Source organism: Choloepus didactylus, chromosome 11 (assembly GCF_015220235.1).
Source record: "Choloepus didactylus isolate mChoDid1 chromosome 11, mChoDid1.pri, whole genome shotgun sequence".
NCBI classification, from domain to species: Eukaryota; Metazoa; Chordata; class Mammalia; order Pilosa; family Megalonychidae; genus Choloepus; species Choloepus didactylus.
Genome location: NC_051317.1, coordinates 32,110,010 through 32,126,790, shown reverse-complemented (window position 1 = coordinate 32,126,790; position 16,781 = coordinate 32,110,010). Strand labels below are relative to the sequence as shown.

The 16,781-nt window shown below is 41.4% G+C and overlaps 1 protein-coding gene across 2 annotated transcripts in view; it reads right to left on the bottom strand.

Annotated features, from left to right (window-relative positions):
• Positions 1-16,781, bottom strand: part of ADCY2 (adenylate cyclase 2) — a 510,848-nt gene that overhangs the window by 61,149 nt on the left and 432,918 nt on the right. For both annotated transcript variants that reach the window (XR_005210959.1, XM_037799254.1), the window contains exons 16-17: positions 10,257-10,394; positions 1,910-2,029 (exon numbers count right to left, since the gene is read on the bottom strand). Coding sequence is in view for 1 of the 2 variants with exons in the window: in XM_037799254.1 (XP_037655182.1) it covers positions 1,910-2,029; positions 10,257-10,394 (258 nt within the window). In the remaining variant the exon portion in view is untranslated. The remainder of the gene's footprint in view (positions 1-1,909; positions 2,030-10,256; positions 10,395-16,781) is intronic.

The following is a 16,781-nucleotide window of genomic DNA, read 5'->3' as shown; positions in this document are numbered from 1 at the left end:
ATCAATTTATACCTCCAGCAGCAGTGAATGTGGGGAATGTGGGAGCCTTTCCCCTTCCCTTGTCTGTCCCAGACAATATATTAGATGGGATTTGAGAGAAATAGTATGTACTTGTGCACACCCACAAAACAGCCTTCCTAATATCCCTTCACAACTACTTGAGGGGAAGTCAGGACATAGCCAGGGCTCCTTTGGGACTGTAAAGTCATGAGCAATAAAGCAATTTCTGTGCAGAGAGTCTGTGAGCACGAGGGATTTCTAGGGCAAAGCTGACTGTGATCCTCTCTGAGGGCTTATTATAGGAACACTCGTGGCCTGTGGACTAAATCCGAAACAGGTTTTGAAGAGTTTGTTGTGTGTTTTTTCTGAATCTTTTAAGGTTGCTCACATGTCACCTCTCCCCACTTTGGATTTCTAATAATTTGCTTCTATTGAAAATCAGATATTACACAGACTAAATTAAATTCAGAGTGATTACATTACTGCTTTAGTGATGCGAGCCAGGCGGGGTGAGCTGAGTTCCATCTAAATGTAGTAGAAGCAAAGAGTTTCTTAAAGTTCTCTGCCAGTCATAATTTTTTTTCGTTGGAAAGGAGTCTTTACTTAGAGCTTTAAACTTCAAGTGCCATGGGAATGCTCGGTGGGGCTGCTGGGTCGGTCTCTCTCTGTACTACCCATCAGGTCGTGTGGACAGGGGTGTCCGAGGAGGAAGCCTCCGTCGCACGGCTCATCTACACTTTTCTCTAAAGAAGGGGGACCACAGCCCACAGAGCCTCACCTGGGATCCTTTCTCCATCCCACGTGTTGCACAACTAAACTAGAAAGGGTTAGGTCTGATCCTCACTGGGGTTCCTGACGATGCCTAATTTGATGAGCAGAATCCCTGCTAAGGGATGACGCCTCTACTCTGTTGTGTCTCCTGGATCCCAGGGGGACACTGCTCCTGGACTCTGGTCATCTTGCCCCTGAACCAGTCATGGCCTCAGAAACCTCACAAGGACACCACAGGCAGCAACGATCAGTAAACGGAGCTTCCCTGGAAATCTACGTGACCAGATGGGAAAGAGGACAGATACTGAATATCAGGGCAGCAAATCAGGGAAAAAAGAATGAAAAGCAGCAATCAACTTATTGCCATGGCTGATGGCTTTAAAAAATTGGTAGGGAATTTATAAAGTACGTATGCTAAACCAAATTTAGTCCCTCAAATAATTCATGTAGCCACTCTTGAAACTGCGTATATGAGGAAGAAAACTGCATGGGACTACTTTGTACCACTTTTAGATGATTATTCAGAAAATAAAAAAGAGAATACAGAAACAGATTATTTTTTTTCCACAAACAATTCAGGGAAGAAAGAATTATTCAGCAGCAAAAAACTGATTTAACTCTTTTCAGATAAAAGACAGATATGTCAGTAAGTTTTGAGATGCCAATCTAGTTCCTTCATGATGCTGGTTACAATAAGAAAGAAGTTTTTGGGGATAAAGTCACTGGACAGTGTCTGCAGCTAAAGGAGAGGGAAATATGGAAAGTGGTCACAGAGCTAGGGGGTAGATAATACTAAGTCACTGAAATAAGGAGCAAAAGCTCTAGACCATGAACGCAGCACTTGGGTGACACATACACTGAGTGCCAAATGATGGGAAGCATGCTGTGTCATGCTGGAGCAGTTAAGAGAGTAAAGGCCCAAGTAGTCAGTGACAGCATCGACAAATGTGCTCTAGCAATCTGCCAGCAGTTCTCCTGGCGAGGGCTGGCTCTTTTTAACTAGTCAGCACCTATTAAGCATTGGGCCTGCAGAAGAAAGGCTAAGTCTAGAACAGATCAACAAGTGGGCCCCTGCCGCATGGAAGAACAGTGTACAGGAAAACCAGCAAAGCCGTAACGGCAAGTAAAATGTACTTACCGGGAGAAAAAATAAATTTTGTGCCCGCAGAATTGCTGCCTGATTACTTGAGGCGGGAAAACTTGTGTTCGATGTATTGGCAGCAGGAGGGACAATTTCCTCTGAATCACCCAGGAAAAACTGCAAGGACAGTTAAAAAAATTTAATTCATGCAAATTAGATTTAAAAATGGTAGGGTGGATGTTGAATTTATTACTGACTGTGTCCTCATGAACAGTAAGCAGAATTCTGACAGACAATCCAGTGCTTCCTTAAAAGCTTTCATCTTTTTCCTTTTTAAGCTTTCAGAATTTCTATTTGAATAAGTAAATAACTATTTTCTGTTGTGCCACACACTCACTAATGAATTCTAGAACTTCAAGACTGATGTTAAAGAAATTGGATACAATTTTGTTAAATATTCATTTAAAAATGCATAAAAGCCCGGGGTGGAGAGCCTGGTTAGCCTCACTTTTTTTTTTTTTTTTTTTTTTTTTTTATAATCTTCATTTTATTGAGATATATTCACATACCATGCAGTCATACAAAACAAATCGTACTTTCGATTGTTTACAGTACCATTACATAGTGGTACATTCATCACCCAAATCAATCCCTGACACCTTCCTTAACACACACACAAAAATAACAAGAATAATAATTAGAGTGAAAAAGAGCAATTGAAGTAAAAAAGAACACTGGGTACCTTTGTCTGTTTGTTTCCTTCCCCTATTTTTCTACTCATCCATCCATAAACTAGACAAAGTGGAGTGTGGTCCTTATGGCTTTCCCAATCCCATTGTCACCCCTCATAAGCTACATTTTTATACAACTGTCTTCGAGATTCATGGGTTCTGGGTTGTAGTTTGATAGTTTCAGGTATCCACCACCAGCTACCCCAATTGTTTAGAACCTAAAAAGGGTTGTCTAAAGTGTGCATAAGAGTGCCCACCAGAGTGACCTCTCGGCTCCTTTTGGAATCTCTCTGCCACTGAAGCTTATTTCATTTCCTCTCACATCCCCCTTTTGGTCAAGAAGATAGCCTCACTTTTGAAGCTCACATCATCAGGTATGCGGACACTCAGATCACCAGGAAACCAGAGGCTTTGGATTTTTTTTTTTCTTTTTTTGGCAGTATTTTCACCATTGTGGTTCAAACATTAAATGAGTCAATGGGTTTCTACGAGTCTCTGATTTTAAAAGAGGAAATTAATTTTATGGGCAAAATGCAATAACCAGCCTGAACGTTTGTGGCTGTCACTTGTGACCACTTGGCAGCTCAGGATCACACAGGATTCTACGGCTTGGGAGGATGGGCGCTCGCGGGACAGCTGGAAAGGGGGGGCTTCAATTTCAGCATCCAGAAGGAAAATGTTAACATGTTAGCCTCTCCTCTTTCTGTCTCTTCTCCCCGTCCCCTCCCCTCCCTCCCTCCCTCTCTCTCTTCTAAAGACATTGCAGCCCAGAATGTCTGAGAACTATTCGCCTATCTGTAAAGTGGCTGAGGGCTAGAGGAGTGCTCAGGAAAGATAAACCAGTAAGTGGTGACCCGGGCCAGGTTCCCTGTACTGCAAGACATGTCCCCTCACCCATACATCTAGGGTGTGTGTCCGGCATAGGGCTAACATATCCAAGGTTTGAGAAGTAAAGCTTTCCTGCATAATTTTTATGGTTGCTTTTGATTGCTTGTTATTTACATATCTCCTTTGATGGAATAGTTCTTGTGAAATAAGCAGTTTGCTAAAGTAGATAAGAATGCGTTTATTTAGTGAATTCTTGGGAACATTTCTCCATTTCTCTCATATTCCATGAATAATGCTAGACATAGTGTTTCACCCATCTGAGACAATTCAGCAAAGGATTGATTTGAAAATCAGATGTAGTAGATTTCTTTATTTACTGCTAAACAATTTATCAAAAATATTCCAACCACTGATTGGACTATTACTGTGTTAATTTTATGGGAAAAAGTATATGATTAGAAACTAAATGGAATAATTTCTTAGCTAACACAGGGCTCCAGAATGTTACAAATTTAGATTTGAAAGACAAAACTACAATTGATTTAAATATTAAAGAATCAGGAAATGACAAATAGATTATCTTGGTGGGTAACTAGACTTAGGCAGCCTAGATCTTAAGATGATTAACAAAATTTTTTATTACATCACCATGTAGAAAAGAAACTAAATAACTAAAATGAGGATTTTAATTTTTGCTGTATAATGAATAGAAATTTCTCCTTTGAAAGCTATGTCTTACAATGGGGTTAGACAATAAATATGATGACTTGAACTTATAAAACAGAGTAGAAAACTTCAACCACCAATGCAACAATGCTTTCTTAAACCCCTCTGCTATCCTTTTCTAGTATTTATTAACTTTCCCTAAAATCAAGAAACTATTTAGTCTAGCTGGAATCCCACCACAATTTGAATCAATTTCCCCTGTTCTGTCTTCTTAGCTATTTTAAAATACAAACTCATGCCATCCCATAATTATAGCCAGTCACATACTCAAGAGGTTTTTAGCTCCACGTTCCTCTTCCTTCCAGATTAAACTACCACACATCCACAGAATTAATTTCTAGCATCATAATTATTTGTGGGAACTTCTTTCTCAACCCTTTAAAATATTTCACATTCTCTGTGATAAATGGAAAAATGATATCCTCACCCTTATCAAGATATCCTAATAAAGTGCTAAGGATCACTGCTTATTGTTAGCTGGACTTCCAAATTCTACATTTCTCATGCAATTTAAAATACCTCATAATTATGATTTTAGAATAATATTAAATTGTGGACACACAAGTCAATATTTTGTTTTCTGCCTTGTGATGTCACTACATCTGTCATCTGCTTGGACTTAAAAGTCTGAGTAGAGCACTAGGAAGCTATGGCTAACGGCTAATGTAAGTGTGGCTCACAAAAATGGGATATTTACAATAAATCTCTCAGTAGTTTCTCAATAGAGATTGCAAAATGATGTGAGCAATCATCTGATGCCATTGTCAAGATGTCAGGAAAAAAAAAAGGCAGAACAGTTGAGCTTCTCACACTTGATTCAAAACAGTTAGCTGGAAATGAAAATGGAATAAAACACAAAGACCACTTGCGATTTGATACCTCAAACCCTCTATTTGAAACTATCTAGATAACTGATTGCTCTTCTCCACTAGTTGAGGTGGATGCTGTCACAGGAGTGAACTTCAGGTGTTTAAAACGTCCTCACAGTTTATTTCAAATAAAACTGGCTTGGGAAGTTGGTCATTTGATATCAGTGTAATGAGACGAAAAAATAACTGGTCCTCGGAACACATCATTTCTGTTGACCCGACTCTTGCAAGGACATTGAAGAGCGCAGGCTTTGAATAAAAATTAGTGATGAAGAGTCCACAAGGAGGCTCCCACAGAACTCGCCACGTTGGTCCTATCTACGTAGGCAAACGGTGAGAGAAGGCTACAGCCTACACACACACACACACACACACACACACACACACACACACACACACACGCCATTCTTGTTGAAATGTGAGTAGTGGGTCCCCTGCCTGGATTAGCCTCCCAGGGCCAGCAACCCAGAAGTAGTAGAAATAGGGAGGGGGCTTCATTAGCCGGAAAAATGTTCCCGGAGGAAGTGCCAAGAAACATTTTAAAAATGCTGTACTGCATTAAATAGAAACCTCTCCAGGACAGACGGTTTGAAGTGGGGCGAGGAAAAAAAGGCAGGGAAGCAAAGCTGGGGCCCTTTCCACGGCCTCCCTCCGGAAATGTCATCTCCAAACGTGAGCGAAGGGCTGGCCAGCGCCCCTCCCCGCTGACGCTCGGTTCCCACCTGCCCGCACCCTCGCGGCACCGTGGGTAAGCCAGGCACGGGCTCAGCACCGCGTGGCTGGGGACCCCGTGTCTGTCTCATGCAGTCATCACATAATGTAAGAAGACAGGCTATGGGAATAGCTCCAGGGCTTTTCTCTGTAAATCATCAGATGTGATCAAAGGAGGCACCCCGGAGACACGTCCCTCCCTTTCCTTCATTAATAAGACATTATCAGATAGCACACTGCAACTGGGCGAAATCGTTTCCTCTCTGTACCTAATGTCAGGCTCTTGTACCATTTTTACATTTTTCTTTGAAATAAACACAAGAGGAATGCCTGCATAAAAAAATCCACTAATTTCCTGGCACCAGTACCCATCAAAATGCCCTTTCTCCTGTACCAATGGAGAAAGCGCAGGTGCTCAGGGAGCTCTGATTTCCTTTTTTCTCTGCATTGATGGACAGACAAATCATAATTTAGCTTATTCCTTGCCCCATAGTCTCTACTGCTTCAGAAGGTAACTGAGGACATGGAACAGAGCCTTATTTCTCAAGTCTCATCCATCATACTTTGAACGTGTCTTCTGTAGACCTCTATCTCACTTGGCAATGAACTTCTTTTTCTCTGTGGGGAAGGAAAAGGGCACTGGAATACATATTTTTGGTACCAACGACATATTTCTTCTTTCCAAAGGGATCACAGTTACTGTGAGATAAAAAGTTCTCTTAAATGCTCAGCTTGTCAGACATTTACAGACAGCGACTGAATCACCTTCCAGTCATCACTAACTATCCCATGCAAATAGGAACAGCTTCACAGTCAGATCTGTTTACCATTTAGAGTCTATTTTATTATAAAAATTAGTTGATAAAGCCTGGTTTTGTAAGGTCAAACAGGATTTTGGAAAGAGAAATGGTTTCATTTTTAAAAGGTTGTCTGCTTACCCATTCATTCATTTATTCCTTTTTTTTTAGTCACTACTGAATGGCCACTCCTTATGTAAAAGGCATTTTGCTAGGGCTTGTAAAAAAAAGCCAAGACAAGAGACCTGGCTTTCAGGTGTGTGGATGTTGTGTTAAATCTCTTGTTCCCCTAATTTATAGGTGTTGCTGTTGGCCAACTGTGAAGGTCAACTCCCAGGAAGAGTGCATTCTTTTTCCGGGTTTGCACAGGTGAACATACTTGAGTGATAAGGCAACTGTGAAAATCAACCCCTTGTAACCCTTTGTGAATCTCTCACAACTCGAGTGCACACTGTTGTCCTTCTGATGTGTTCTGTTCCTCTGTCCCTTCACAGTGGCGTTTACTTCAGACCCACCTGTCTCCTGCATATTTAATGTACCAAACTCTGCTTTAAGCTCCTAAGTGCATTATCCTGGGGAGCTGGATCTTGGCACAGCAGGGCTAATGCACAAATGCATTTTACAAAGTCAAGTATGAGGAATCCATTTTAGGAAACATACTCAGGTTTTTAGAGTCTCTGGCCAATGCCTCTTTCTTCTCTGTCCATCTTCCTCCCTTATGATATCTTCATAATCCTGCAATATCCATAATATTCCAAGACGTTTTAGGAATTCTCATAGCTACTGATACATTTGCACAAAGGCTCTTTTGGGAAAGTTCCTCTTATCCCAGTCTTAAGTCCCTCATTTTGTGTTCCTCACCCTGAGCTCCTCCCTCTGATAACAGTTCTGGGAGCCCAGCAAGAATCCCCTCTGTTCTTCTCAAAGAAAGATCTCTGACTGACTGATCAAGTTGCTATTCCAGCCCTGACATTTTAAAGTCCCTCTAGAGTGTATTTCTCTAAGAACTCACATGGGTCCAGAAATGGCACCATTTATAGCTCTTCTTGGTCAGTCTTTATTAAGCACCAGTTTGAAATAGATGAGGTTATGATCCAGGCATAGCAGAGGCCTAGAAGCCAGGCCGCTGCCCCAGAAGGAGTTCTCATCGTCCATGCAGCAGAGAAGTGGGTCTCAGGTACTGCAAATATCCAGGAGGAAGGGGAGATCAGCTTAGTGTAACTCACTGATTCTATAGAAGAGAAAGAGTTTGCCCAGGAACATGGAGTTCCCAGGGTGAGTTTAGCACATCAAGACAACTCCATATAGGATCACAAGACCAAGGGCCAGCTGGAAGCCTACCAGGGACCCTCTTGTGGACTTGGCAGCTGAACTGCTGGGTTCATCAGTTCTAGATGCCTACAAGGGTAACTCAGAGTAGCCTCTTCCATGAGCTGACTTCTGAGCTTGACTGTAGGTAGACAAGAGGATGGTTGTGGCTGGTGCCTTTTGCCTACATTTAGGTATGACCTCATTTCCTTTCTCAGGGAAGCTCCTGAAAGGAAGGTGGGGGGTAGTCAAGTGAAGTGAAGTGTGCCAGAATGTCTTGTTCTCCAGCTTCATGCCTGGTCTCTCTCCATTTGCTGATGTTAGAGGACACCTCAGAATACCCATGCCTGGCTCCTGAGAGGGTGGGAAGTGGGAGGAAGAAGGACAAGCTATTTCTTCCCGCTGATACTCCTCTTCAGGTGTGTGCTGGTTTGTATATATTATGTCCCCCAGAAAAGCCATATTCTTTAATGCAATCTTGTGGGGGAAAATGTATTACTGTTGATTAAATTGGAATTCTTTGATTGAGTGTTTCCATGGAGATGTGACTCAATCAACTGTGGGCGAGATCTTTCACTGGATTATTTCCATGGAGGTGTGGCCCCACCCATTCACTAGAGCACTATTTAAGCTCAGACAGAAGGAGCAAGCTTGCTACAGCCAAGAGGGACACTTTGAAGAATGCACAGGAGCTGAGACAGGAGCTACAGCTTACAGAGCAACATTTTGGAGATGGCCTTTGAAAGCAGACTTCTGCTCCAGAGAAGCTAAGAGAGGACAAACGCCCCAAGAGCAACTAAGAGTGACATTTTTTGAGGATCTGCAGCCTAGAGAGGAACGTCTGGGAGAAAGCCATTTTAAAACCAGAACTCTGGAGCAGTCTCCAGCCATGTGCCTTCCCAGCTAACAGAGGTTTTCCCGATGCCATTGGCCATCCTCCAATGAAGGTACCCAATTGTTGATGACTTACCTTGGGCACTTTATGGCCTTAAGACTATAACTGTGTAACCAAATAAACCCCCTGTATAAAAGCCGATCCATTTCTGGTGTTTTGCAAAAAAGGCAGCATTAACAAACCATAACAGGTGTTATGATTTCTAGGCAGGTGAAGCAGAGGAAGAGGCCCTGCTGACCCTGAAGCTGGCAGTGTAGCCATGTGGCTTCCAGATGGCATCACCATGGCCAGAATCTCCAGATGTGTCTTGGGAGGAGCCATACTATCTAACATATATAATCATGAAGACTGAACTCATGTAAACATTCAAGTTCTTTATCTACTTCTTCAGCCTTTTTTTTTTTAATTTTTTTTTTTTACTGCTTAATAAAAAAAAAAAATTGTTGTTTTCCTTGAGGCCAAATGTTGTCCCCATTCTCATCTTTTGGGCTCTCACTATGCCCAGGTCCATTTGCTTGGAACTTCTACCCATCCTTTATAACTTGGGTCTAGAAGGCTCTACTCAAGCCAGCACTCCCTTTGTCGTCTACCTCCAAATGTGCCTCTCTTGTTGGCTCTCTCATGATTATAATGATTTTATGATGGGTCTACCAGCTGTCTGACTCCTGTGCCGCATGGTGAACTCCTGGAAGGCCTCAGCACTGCCTTTGTGTTCTGGCATCTAGCAATGTACTAGGCACGTATTTATGTTCAATAGATTTTTGTTGTTGTTGAATGACCATTATCATTTAATATATGTGGTCTTTTTATTCAATGTGAATTTATGCATTAGAAGACCACTAGCTTTTCCAACCACTAGCAAAGTGTCTGACACCTAAAGTGTTTTAACAACTTATTGCTGATAAAATGAGAATAATAAAGGTGTATCTCAAAGTGTATAAATGCCTAAAGGTCTATTTTTGGACATATACTAGTAATGAACGTTGATCAGTAGTAGTGACCATTGGTTAAATATTGACAAAGTATGACATGTGTGAACATGAACTTATTCAAGCCTTACCACCACCCTGGCAGGGCAGTCTTGGTCCTCATTTTCTAGAAGTGGAAATGGAGCCTGAGGACGTGTAGTGAAGATTTCTCCAAAAACACAGAACTGGTAACATGTGAGGCTGATGTTTGAAATCAGACCTTTTACATCCCAGCACAGGCAATCTCACCCACTATACTCTCCTTAATTTGGTGTTGTGTTATCCCTCAGCAATTATCCTACTGAAATTCTATGTGATCTCTGTAGCCTGACCCAAAGTCACGACAGGCAAGGCAGTGGGAAACCTCTCATGGGAGCAGCCTCCCTCTCAGGGTGGCTTCTGCAGAGAGAGCCCTCTTCCCTAGTGACACTCCTGTGGCACCAGCTGAATGCTGAATTTCACGGGCAGCAATTGGGTTTAGCCAAGGAGTTATGTGCAGATTTTGAAAGTTCCCTCAAAAGGCAATGGAAATGAAGACTGCCCAGGGCCCGTGCCTCCCGGAGGTGCTCACCATGTTGAACACGGCCATTGCTAGGATGATGGTGGTGGTGGTCACCGTGAGGCAGACTCGCGGCCAGGGGCGGTTGGCGATTATGCCGGACGACTTCAGAAGCCACAGGAGAGACGTGGAGGCTTTTTTGCTGCGTTGCTAGATGGGGAGAGAGAGAGAAAGTAATGCATTACTATTTTATGTGTTCTCTCAAGTTCCTTCATGATGATGTTTAAAACCACAAGAAGCACCAGTGTTTTTCAGAGATGAAACAGGTAGCTCCAGGCCTGCCTGTGGACCCATACCAGGGTCACAAGGCATTTTAAAATTCCGTTGGCACCTCTGTTACCAATCAACACTTTAATTGCATTTTTATGACAAATACATGATATGCTTACTGTATCTTTTAAGAGAGACCTGAGAGGATGTTTAAAAAAATCTGATAAAGGAAAAATATGTCTATTAAACCACTCTGCTAAGTGTAGTGGGTCTCAGATAATAGCTATTATTAAAAAGTTACTGGAAGTTTACTGTATTTATGTAGAAAACAAATCAACATGTCTCCTGCCTGTCAATCCTCAGAATACTACACACACTGCAGAGTTAGGGTGGTGCCTGTATTTCAAAGATGATGCGATGGATTAATCATGCCCCAACAAAGACGGGCTCGAATCCTAACCCCCATCCTAGGGTGCGAGCCCATTTGTAAACAGGATCCTGGAGGATGTTATCAGTTAAGAGGAGGCCAAACTGAGCCAGGGTGGGCCTTAATCCAACACAACCAGAGTCCTTAAGGAGAGGAAACTGGACCCTGTCGGAGACAGGCTGGGAGAGGGACAGCCATGGGATGGGGGCAGAGATTGAGTTATGGTTACTGGCAGCCACCGTGTCACTTCCAAAGGCATCATGAGAGAAGGCCTGGCCCTGCCAACACCTTGATGTTGGACCTGAGCCTCTGAAAGCAGGAGACAAAGTCCTGTGACTTAAGCCCCCAGCCTGTGGTACTTGTGCCAGCAGCCCTGGCAGACAAAGCCAGACACACCTAAACATCTCCAGGGTGAGGTGGGAGGGCTTCAGTCCACCTGCCCCTTCCCTGGACACGGAGAGGATCTTCTCATACAAGAAGGAATGATGTCTTTACGAGATGTCTCAGACTGCCTTGCAGCGTCTGAGAGGAGGGCCTCGGTCGGTCCTCAGGGCCAGCCTGCGAGGGAGACATCACTGTTTCTAGCATTGTCCTCCAGGTGGTGAGGAAACAGGAGCACAGGGAGCTTTCCCAGGTGGAGGTAACCACCCAAAACCCTATCTGTGCCACCTGCTGCTCTTATTAGGTTATGTAATAGGTCAAGCAGTCCTTATGCATTTTCCAGTTATCTGAACTTGAACCTTTATGCTAAAGAGATTGTGACCCCAAGGCTAAGTGTCCTGGAAACATAAGAAAGAGTTATGATTGCAAAAATTTCAGAAGGAGGAATAACTGTATTTGTTTATCCTTTTGACCTGTATTACTAAGTTAACCTAATGGTAAGCCTGGTGTAACATCAATAAGACTTAAATCGAAAATAGACTGTAATAGCACTAATAAACAGCACTTTTCTTTCTCTTCTACAGTTTCTAAAAATTCTGCATTACTATTAAAAATCTTGTTCACATAAGGTCTGTAGTATGTTAAATGTAGACCCAACAATGATAGGAGATTCTATTTTACAGGATGGGAGGAGGTTAGATGCAGGATAAAGAACCAGCCAGTGGTGCAGGTTCAAATGCAGCTTTGCAGCTCCACAGCTGCGAGACTTTCTGCAAATTAATTAACCTCTCTGGTTCCAGTTTCCTCACAAAATGGAGATAAAAATAGTACCTGCCCCTTCTGGTAAGGCGCTCAGAATAGTTTTTCTAAGGGATAACACCTCTTGTTATTTTTAAGAAGAATACATAATAATTCTCAATAAATTTTATTGACTAAAAAGCTGGTTGCTTCCATCTAATAAAAACAAACAAAACTCCTTGTCCCTTCTTCCCACTTCTTTTTTCTTTTCTCTCTCCCTTTCCAGATACAAGGAGATGAAGAAGGTCTACAGCACACACCCCCACTGACACAGAATCCCGGGCAGACATTTGGGGCATGTTCCTTGGGCTGCTTTCCCTGGCTGGTGGCAGATGCCCGGGCTGGGCTTGTGAGGCGCCTCCCCATCGGTGCGTCTTCCCATGAGCAGGGGTTTTCAGCAGGGTTGGTGGGTGGCATTAAGTCTGTCAGCCAATAAGACACTCTGAACACGCGGTATCCCGGAGGATCCTCCTGCCAGGGGAAACCCACTTGAGAGTGGATATCATTATTGTTTACCACATGCTACTTCTAATAATATTGATATCACAGAACACAGTCAAATACATATATCTAAGGAGAAGCTATAATAAAGTGTATGGAGCAGAGATTGAAATAATATCATAATCATTTGGCTCAGATTCCATTTGGAGGAGATGACACTTGGTTTGATTCTGGCAAATGAAGGAAGTATATATGTATGTGAATCTTCTTAGGTGAGGATTAGTGTTTTGACTTAAGAGGAAAATATTAAAATCAATGCTTGTGTACCCGTACACAGAAATTATCAATACATATGATAATGAAAGTGTTAAGAGCAAAAAATACAAAACATTAACACTTTAGGAGACAATTTAAATCCAGCTCAGATTCCGTAACACAATGGGGTAAAAGATAAAATTATTGCACAACGGTAATTTCTGAAATTAAAAAAGTAAAACTACTCCATTTGAATCATTTGGATAACACATGGTGATAATCTTACCAAATATGCTATCTGATAGTAATGTATGTATTTTGTATTCTTTTCACAGGCTGGTTATTTACTGCAACAGATGTGGGCAGATGCTCGTGAGTTTTTCTTTTCCTGCTCATGTGACTTGATGGGCAAAATGACAGAGGGAACTCCATGCTAGAGGCACCGAGGCTGTGGGGTCCTGGGACTGGACACAGGCTGCAGCACAAGGGGGTGGGCTTTTAATGCCCACAGGGGACAGAAGATGCTGCCTCTGCCTGCACAGGATGGGAAGCTGGGACAAGATTCCTGAACAAAACCGGGAGCCTCCAAGGGCTTCATTCCATGTAGGAAAGCCTAAAAGAACCCTGTGCACTCAGGGGTTATGCTAAAGAGGATGTCCATGAATGGAGAGTAATAAAAGATCTGAGGAAGAAGTCCCTAAAGCATCACAGGAACATAAAAAGATGAAAAGCTCAGAAGAGAAGTTGAGACATGGAGATACAGTGAAAAGAATCAAAATCCTTCTAATAAGTGTCTGGGAAATACAGAACAGACAGACTGAGGAAGAGGCAAAATGTATTGGCCAACCATTTGGTAGATCTGAAGCAGGATAAGAGTTCTCTGGCTGAGGAGACACATTATTCCAGAAAAAAAAAATTAAAATAAACCTACACCTTAACACAAGAAATCTGATGTCCAGATTTGTGAGACAGTAAATCCTACAAAAATGATCAGAGAGAAAAGACGACTTATCTACCAAGGAACAACAATCACTTAGATGGTGGATCTCTCCTGAGTACAGTAGAGGTCAAGATAAAAAGGAAGCACACTTTGAAAAGGTTAGAAACGATTATCCTAAATTATAACTTTGTGAGTAAGAAAATAAAGACTTTCATACAACAATGGTGTGAACATGTGTTCTGGTTTGCTAATGCTGCCATTTGCAAAACACCAGAGATGGATTGGCTTTTATAAAGGGGTTTATTTGGTTAAAAAGTTACAGTCTTAAAGCCATAAAGTGTCCAAGGTAAGGCATAAGCAATAGGGTACCTTCACTTGAGAAAGGCCATTGGTGTCCAGAAAACCTCTTTTAGCTTTAGGAACTTGGCTAGCATCTGCTTGCTCCCAGGTTGTGTTTCAAAATGGTGTTCTCCAAAGTGTCAGTGTCAGCTTCCAATGGCTGTCTTCAAAATGTGTCTCTTAGTTGCAGCAGTGAGCTCCTTTATGTCTGAGCTTTTATAGTGCTCCAGTGAACTAATCAAGGCCCACGCTGAATGGGAGGGGCCACACCTCCATGGAAATTACCTAATCAGAGTTATCACCTAGAGTTGGGTGGGTCACATCTCCATGGAAACACTCAATCCAAGAATTCCAATCTAATCAACACTAATACATTTGCCCCCACAAGAATGCATTAACGAATATGTTTTTTCTGGGGGACATAATATATACAACCAAGCACAGCATGTAACAAGGACACACTTGTAGTCAGATGGAAACTGAGTCCTAGAAAAAGGAATAGTAGTCTGGAGGAATGGTGAAAAAGATATTGTTAAACAAGAAGAAGAATAATGATGACTAATCTGAGCAGCTTCAATTTAGAAAAATTTAAGCAGTAACATGGCAATGGGAAAATATGAGATTTCATGCATGGTGCCTTCTGCTGCTCAATAAGAAGATGGAGAGATTAACGGGCTTTGTTAGTTTTATGAGCATGTTACATGTTTACAGGTCATCACTAAGAGAGCACACTTAAATATATAACTTTCAAACACTAGAAGAAATAGAAGAGAGGAAGTCAACTCCACTGGTCCAAGAGGAGGCAAGGGAGAAAGAAAACTCAAGAGAAAAATGAAATTAAAAAGCAAAATAAGATTTTGCAGCAGTAATTATAATACATATAAATGTATTACACTACTCAGGTAAAAGAGAGAGATTTTTGGATCAGAGGAAAATAACACAAAGGCAGATACTGTTTACCAAAATCACACCTAAAACCTACATAACAACAAGAGAAAGTTGAAAGCAAAAAGACAGAGGGACACCGTGCAAATACTAACCCAAATAAAGCTGGCCGGGTTACACTGATGTTAGAGAAAATCGACTTCAAGGGAAAAACACCGCTGAGGGGTAGAAAGCTTTTCTATTAGCCAGTGTGTGACCTATTTTTCCTTCTCCAGGATAACCTTGTATTTGTGCTTTCATCTCTGCCTGGAACAAGGCTAGCGGAGCCCCTCGTTTTATCTCTAACAGAAGCACAAAGTAACAACCTTGAAAGAAACATTTCTTCTGTCATTTTCTAGCATTTTCATTTGCTGTGTATGGCATATTTCCTCCAAAATAATTTTGGGGGAGGGATTTTCTGTTGGAGTCACTCTCTCGTATTTGGTACATCCACCTCCAATAGTTACTCAAACTTGAATCTGACAGCAAATGTGCATTCATTACTATGACTACTACTACTGTTGCTCATTGTGATGAAAATGTGAACTTGGACAAATCCCTTCTCCTAGTCTTAGTTGCTCCCTACATAAAATGGGTCATTTTGATCATCAAATAAAATAATATATATGAAAACACTGAAGGACTTTCATATATAGGAAGATGTTTTGCAAAGTATTATCATTATAAGCACTTTCTAGGATATTTTAGATTCTATGTCCAGTTAGAAACTAACAGTCTATATTTTTCAGTTTATCAAATGTATTTTTTAAATATTATTTTGAAATACTTATAAACTTATAGAACAGTTACAAACTCCTTACAAAAACTCCAACATACCCCTATCCCCCAGATAGCCAGATAAATCAATTTTAACATCTTGCCACATTTGCTGTATCATTTTATCAATCATTCTACTTGTCTACTTATTTATCAATCCATTTTCTGAACACTTTTATACATCATGCTCCTTTAACATTCAATACTGCCATGTACATTTCCTAAGAACAGGGATATTTACTTTTGTAACCACCTTAAGAACAGCTATCAAGTTCAGGAAATTTAACATTGATATAAAGTTTACAGTCTCTATTCCAATTTTTTCATATGTCCCAATAATGTCTTTTGGGTATTTTCTCCTCCTTTATTAGATCCTGTCCCTGAACACATATTGCATTTAATTTTCATTGTCTTTTTTTTGTACTTACTTTCTTTATTTCTCTTTTAATTGTGGGAACATAAGGATACAAGGATACAACACAAGCTTTCCCATTTCAACCACTCCTGAGCATGCCATTCAGTTGAATTAATTATAGTCACAATAATGTGTAACCCTTACCATCTTCCATTACTAAAACTCTCCTACCTCCCTAAACAGAAACCCTAAAGTCATTATGCATTAACTTCTCATTTAGTCTGCAACCATCCTCTCCACCCCTGAGAAGCTGTACTCTAATTTCTGGCTCTAGGAGCTTGCATATTTTCTGAAATTTTCTTTGTAGTTACGATTGGGCACAAATTTGCCATCCTAATTCTAGAATAATCTCATTCACTTTGATACTGTGCCAGTTTGAAGCTGTTATGGACCCCAGAAGAGCCATGATCTTTCAATCCAATCTTGTGGGGTGGAACCTTTTGATTGAATGTTTCCATGGAGCTGTGACCCACACATCTGTGGGTAAGACCTTTTGATTAGATTATTTCCATGGAGGTGTGACCCTGCCCATTCAGGGTGTGTCTTAATTAGATCACTGGAGTCCATAAGTGAAGCTGAGAGAGACATTTGGAGAGAAGCTAAGATATCTAATCCAGAGTTGGCACCTGG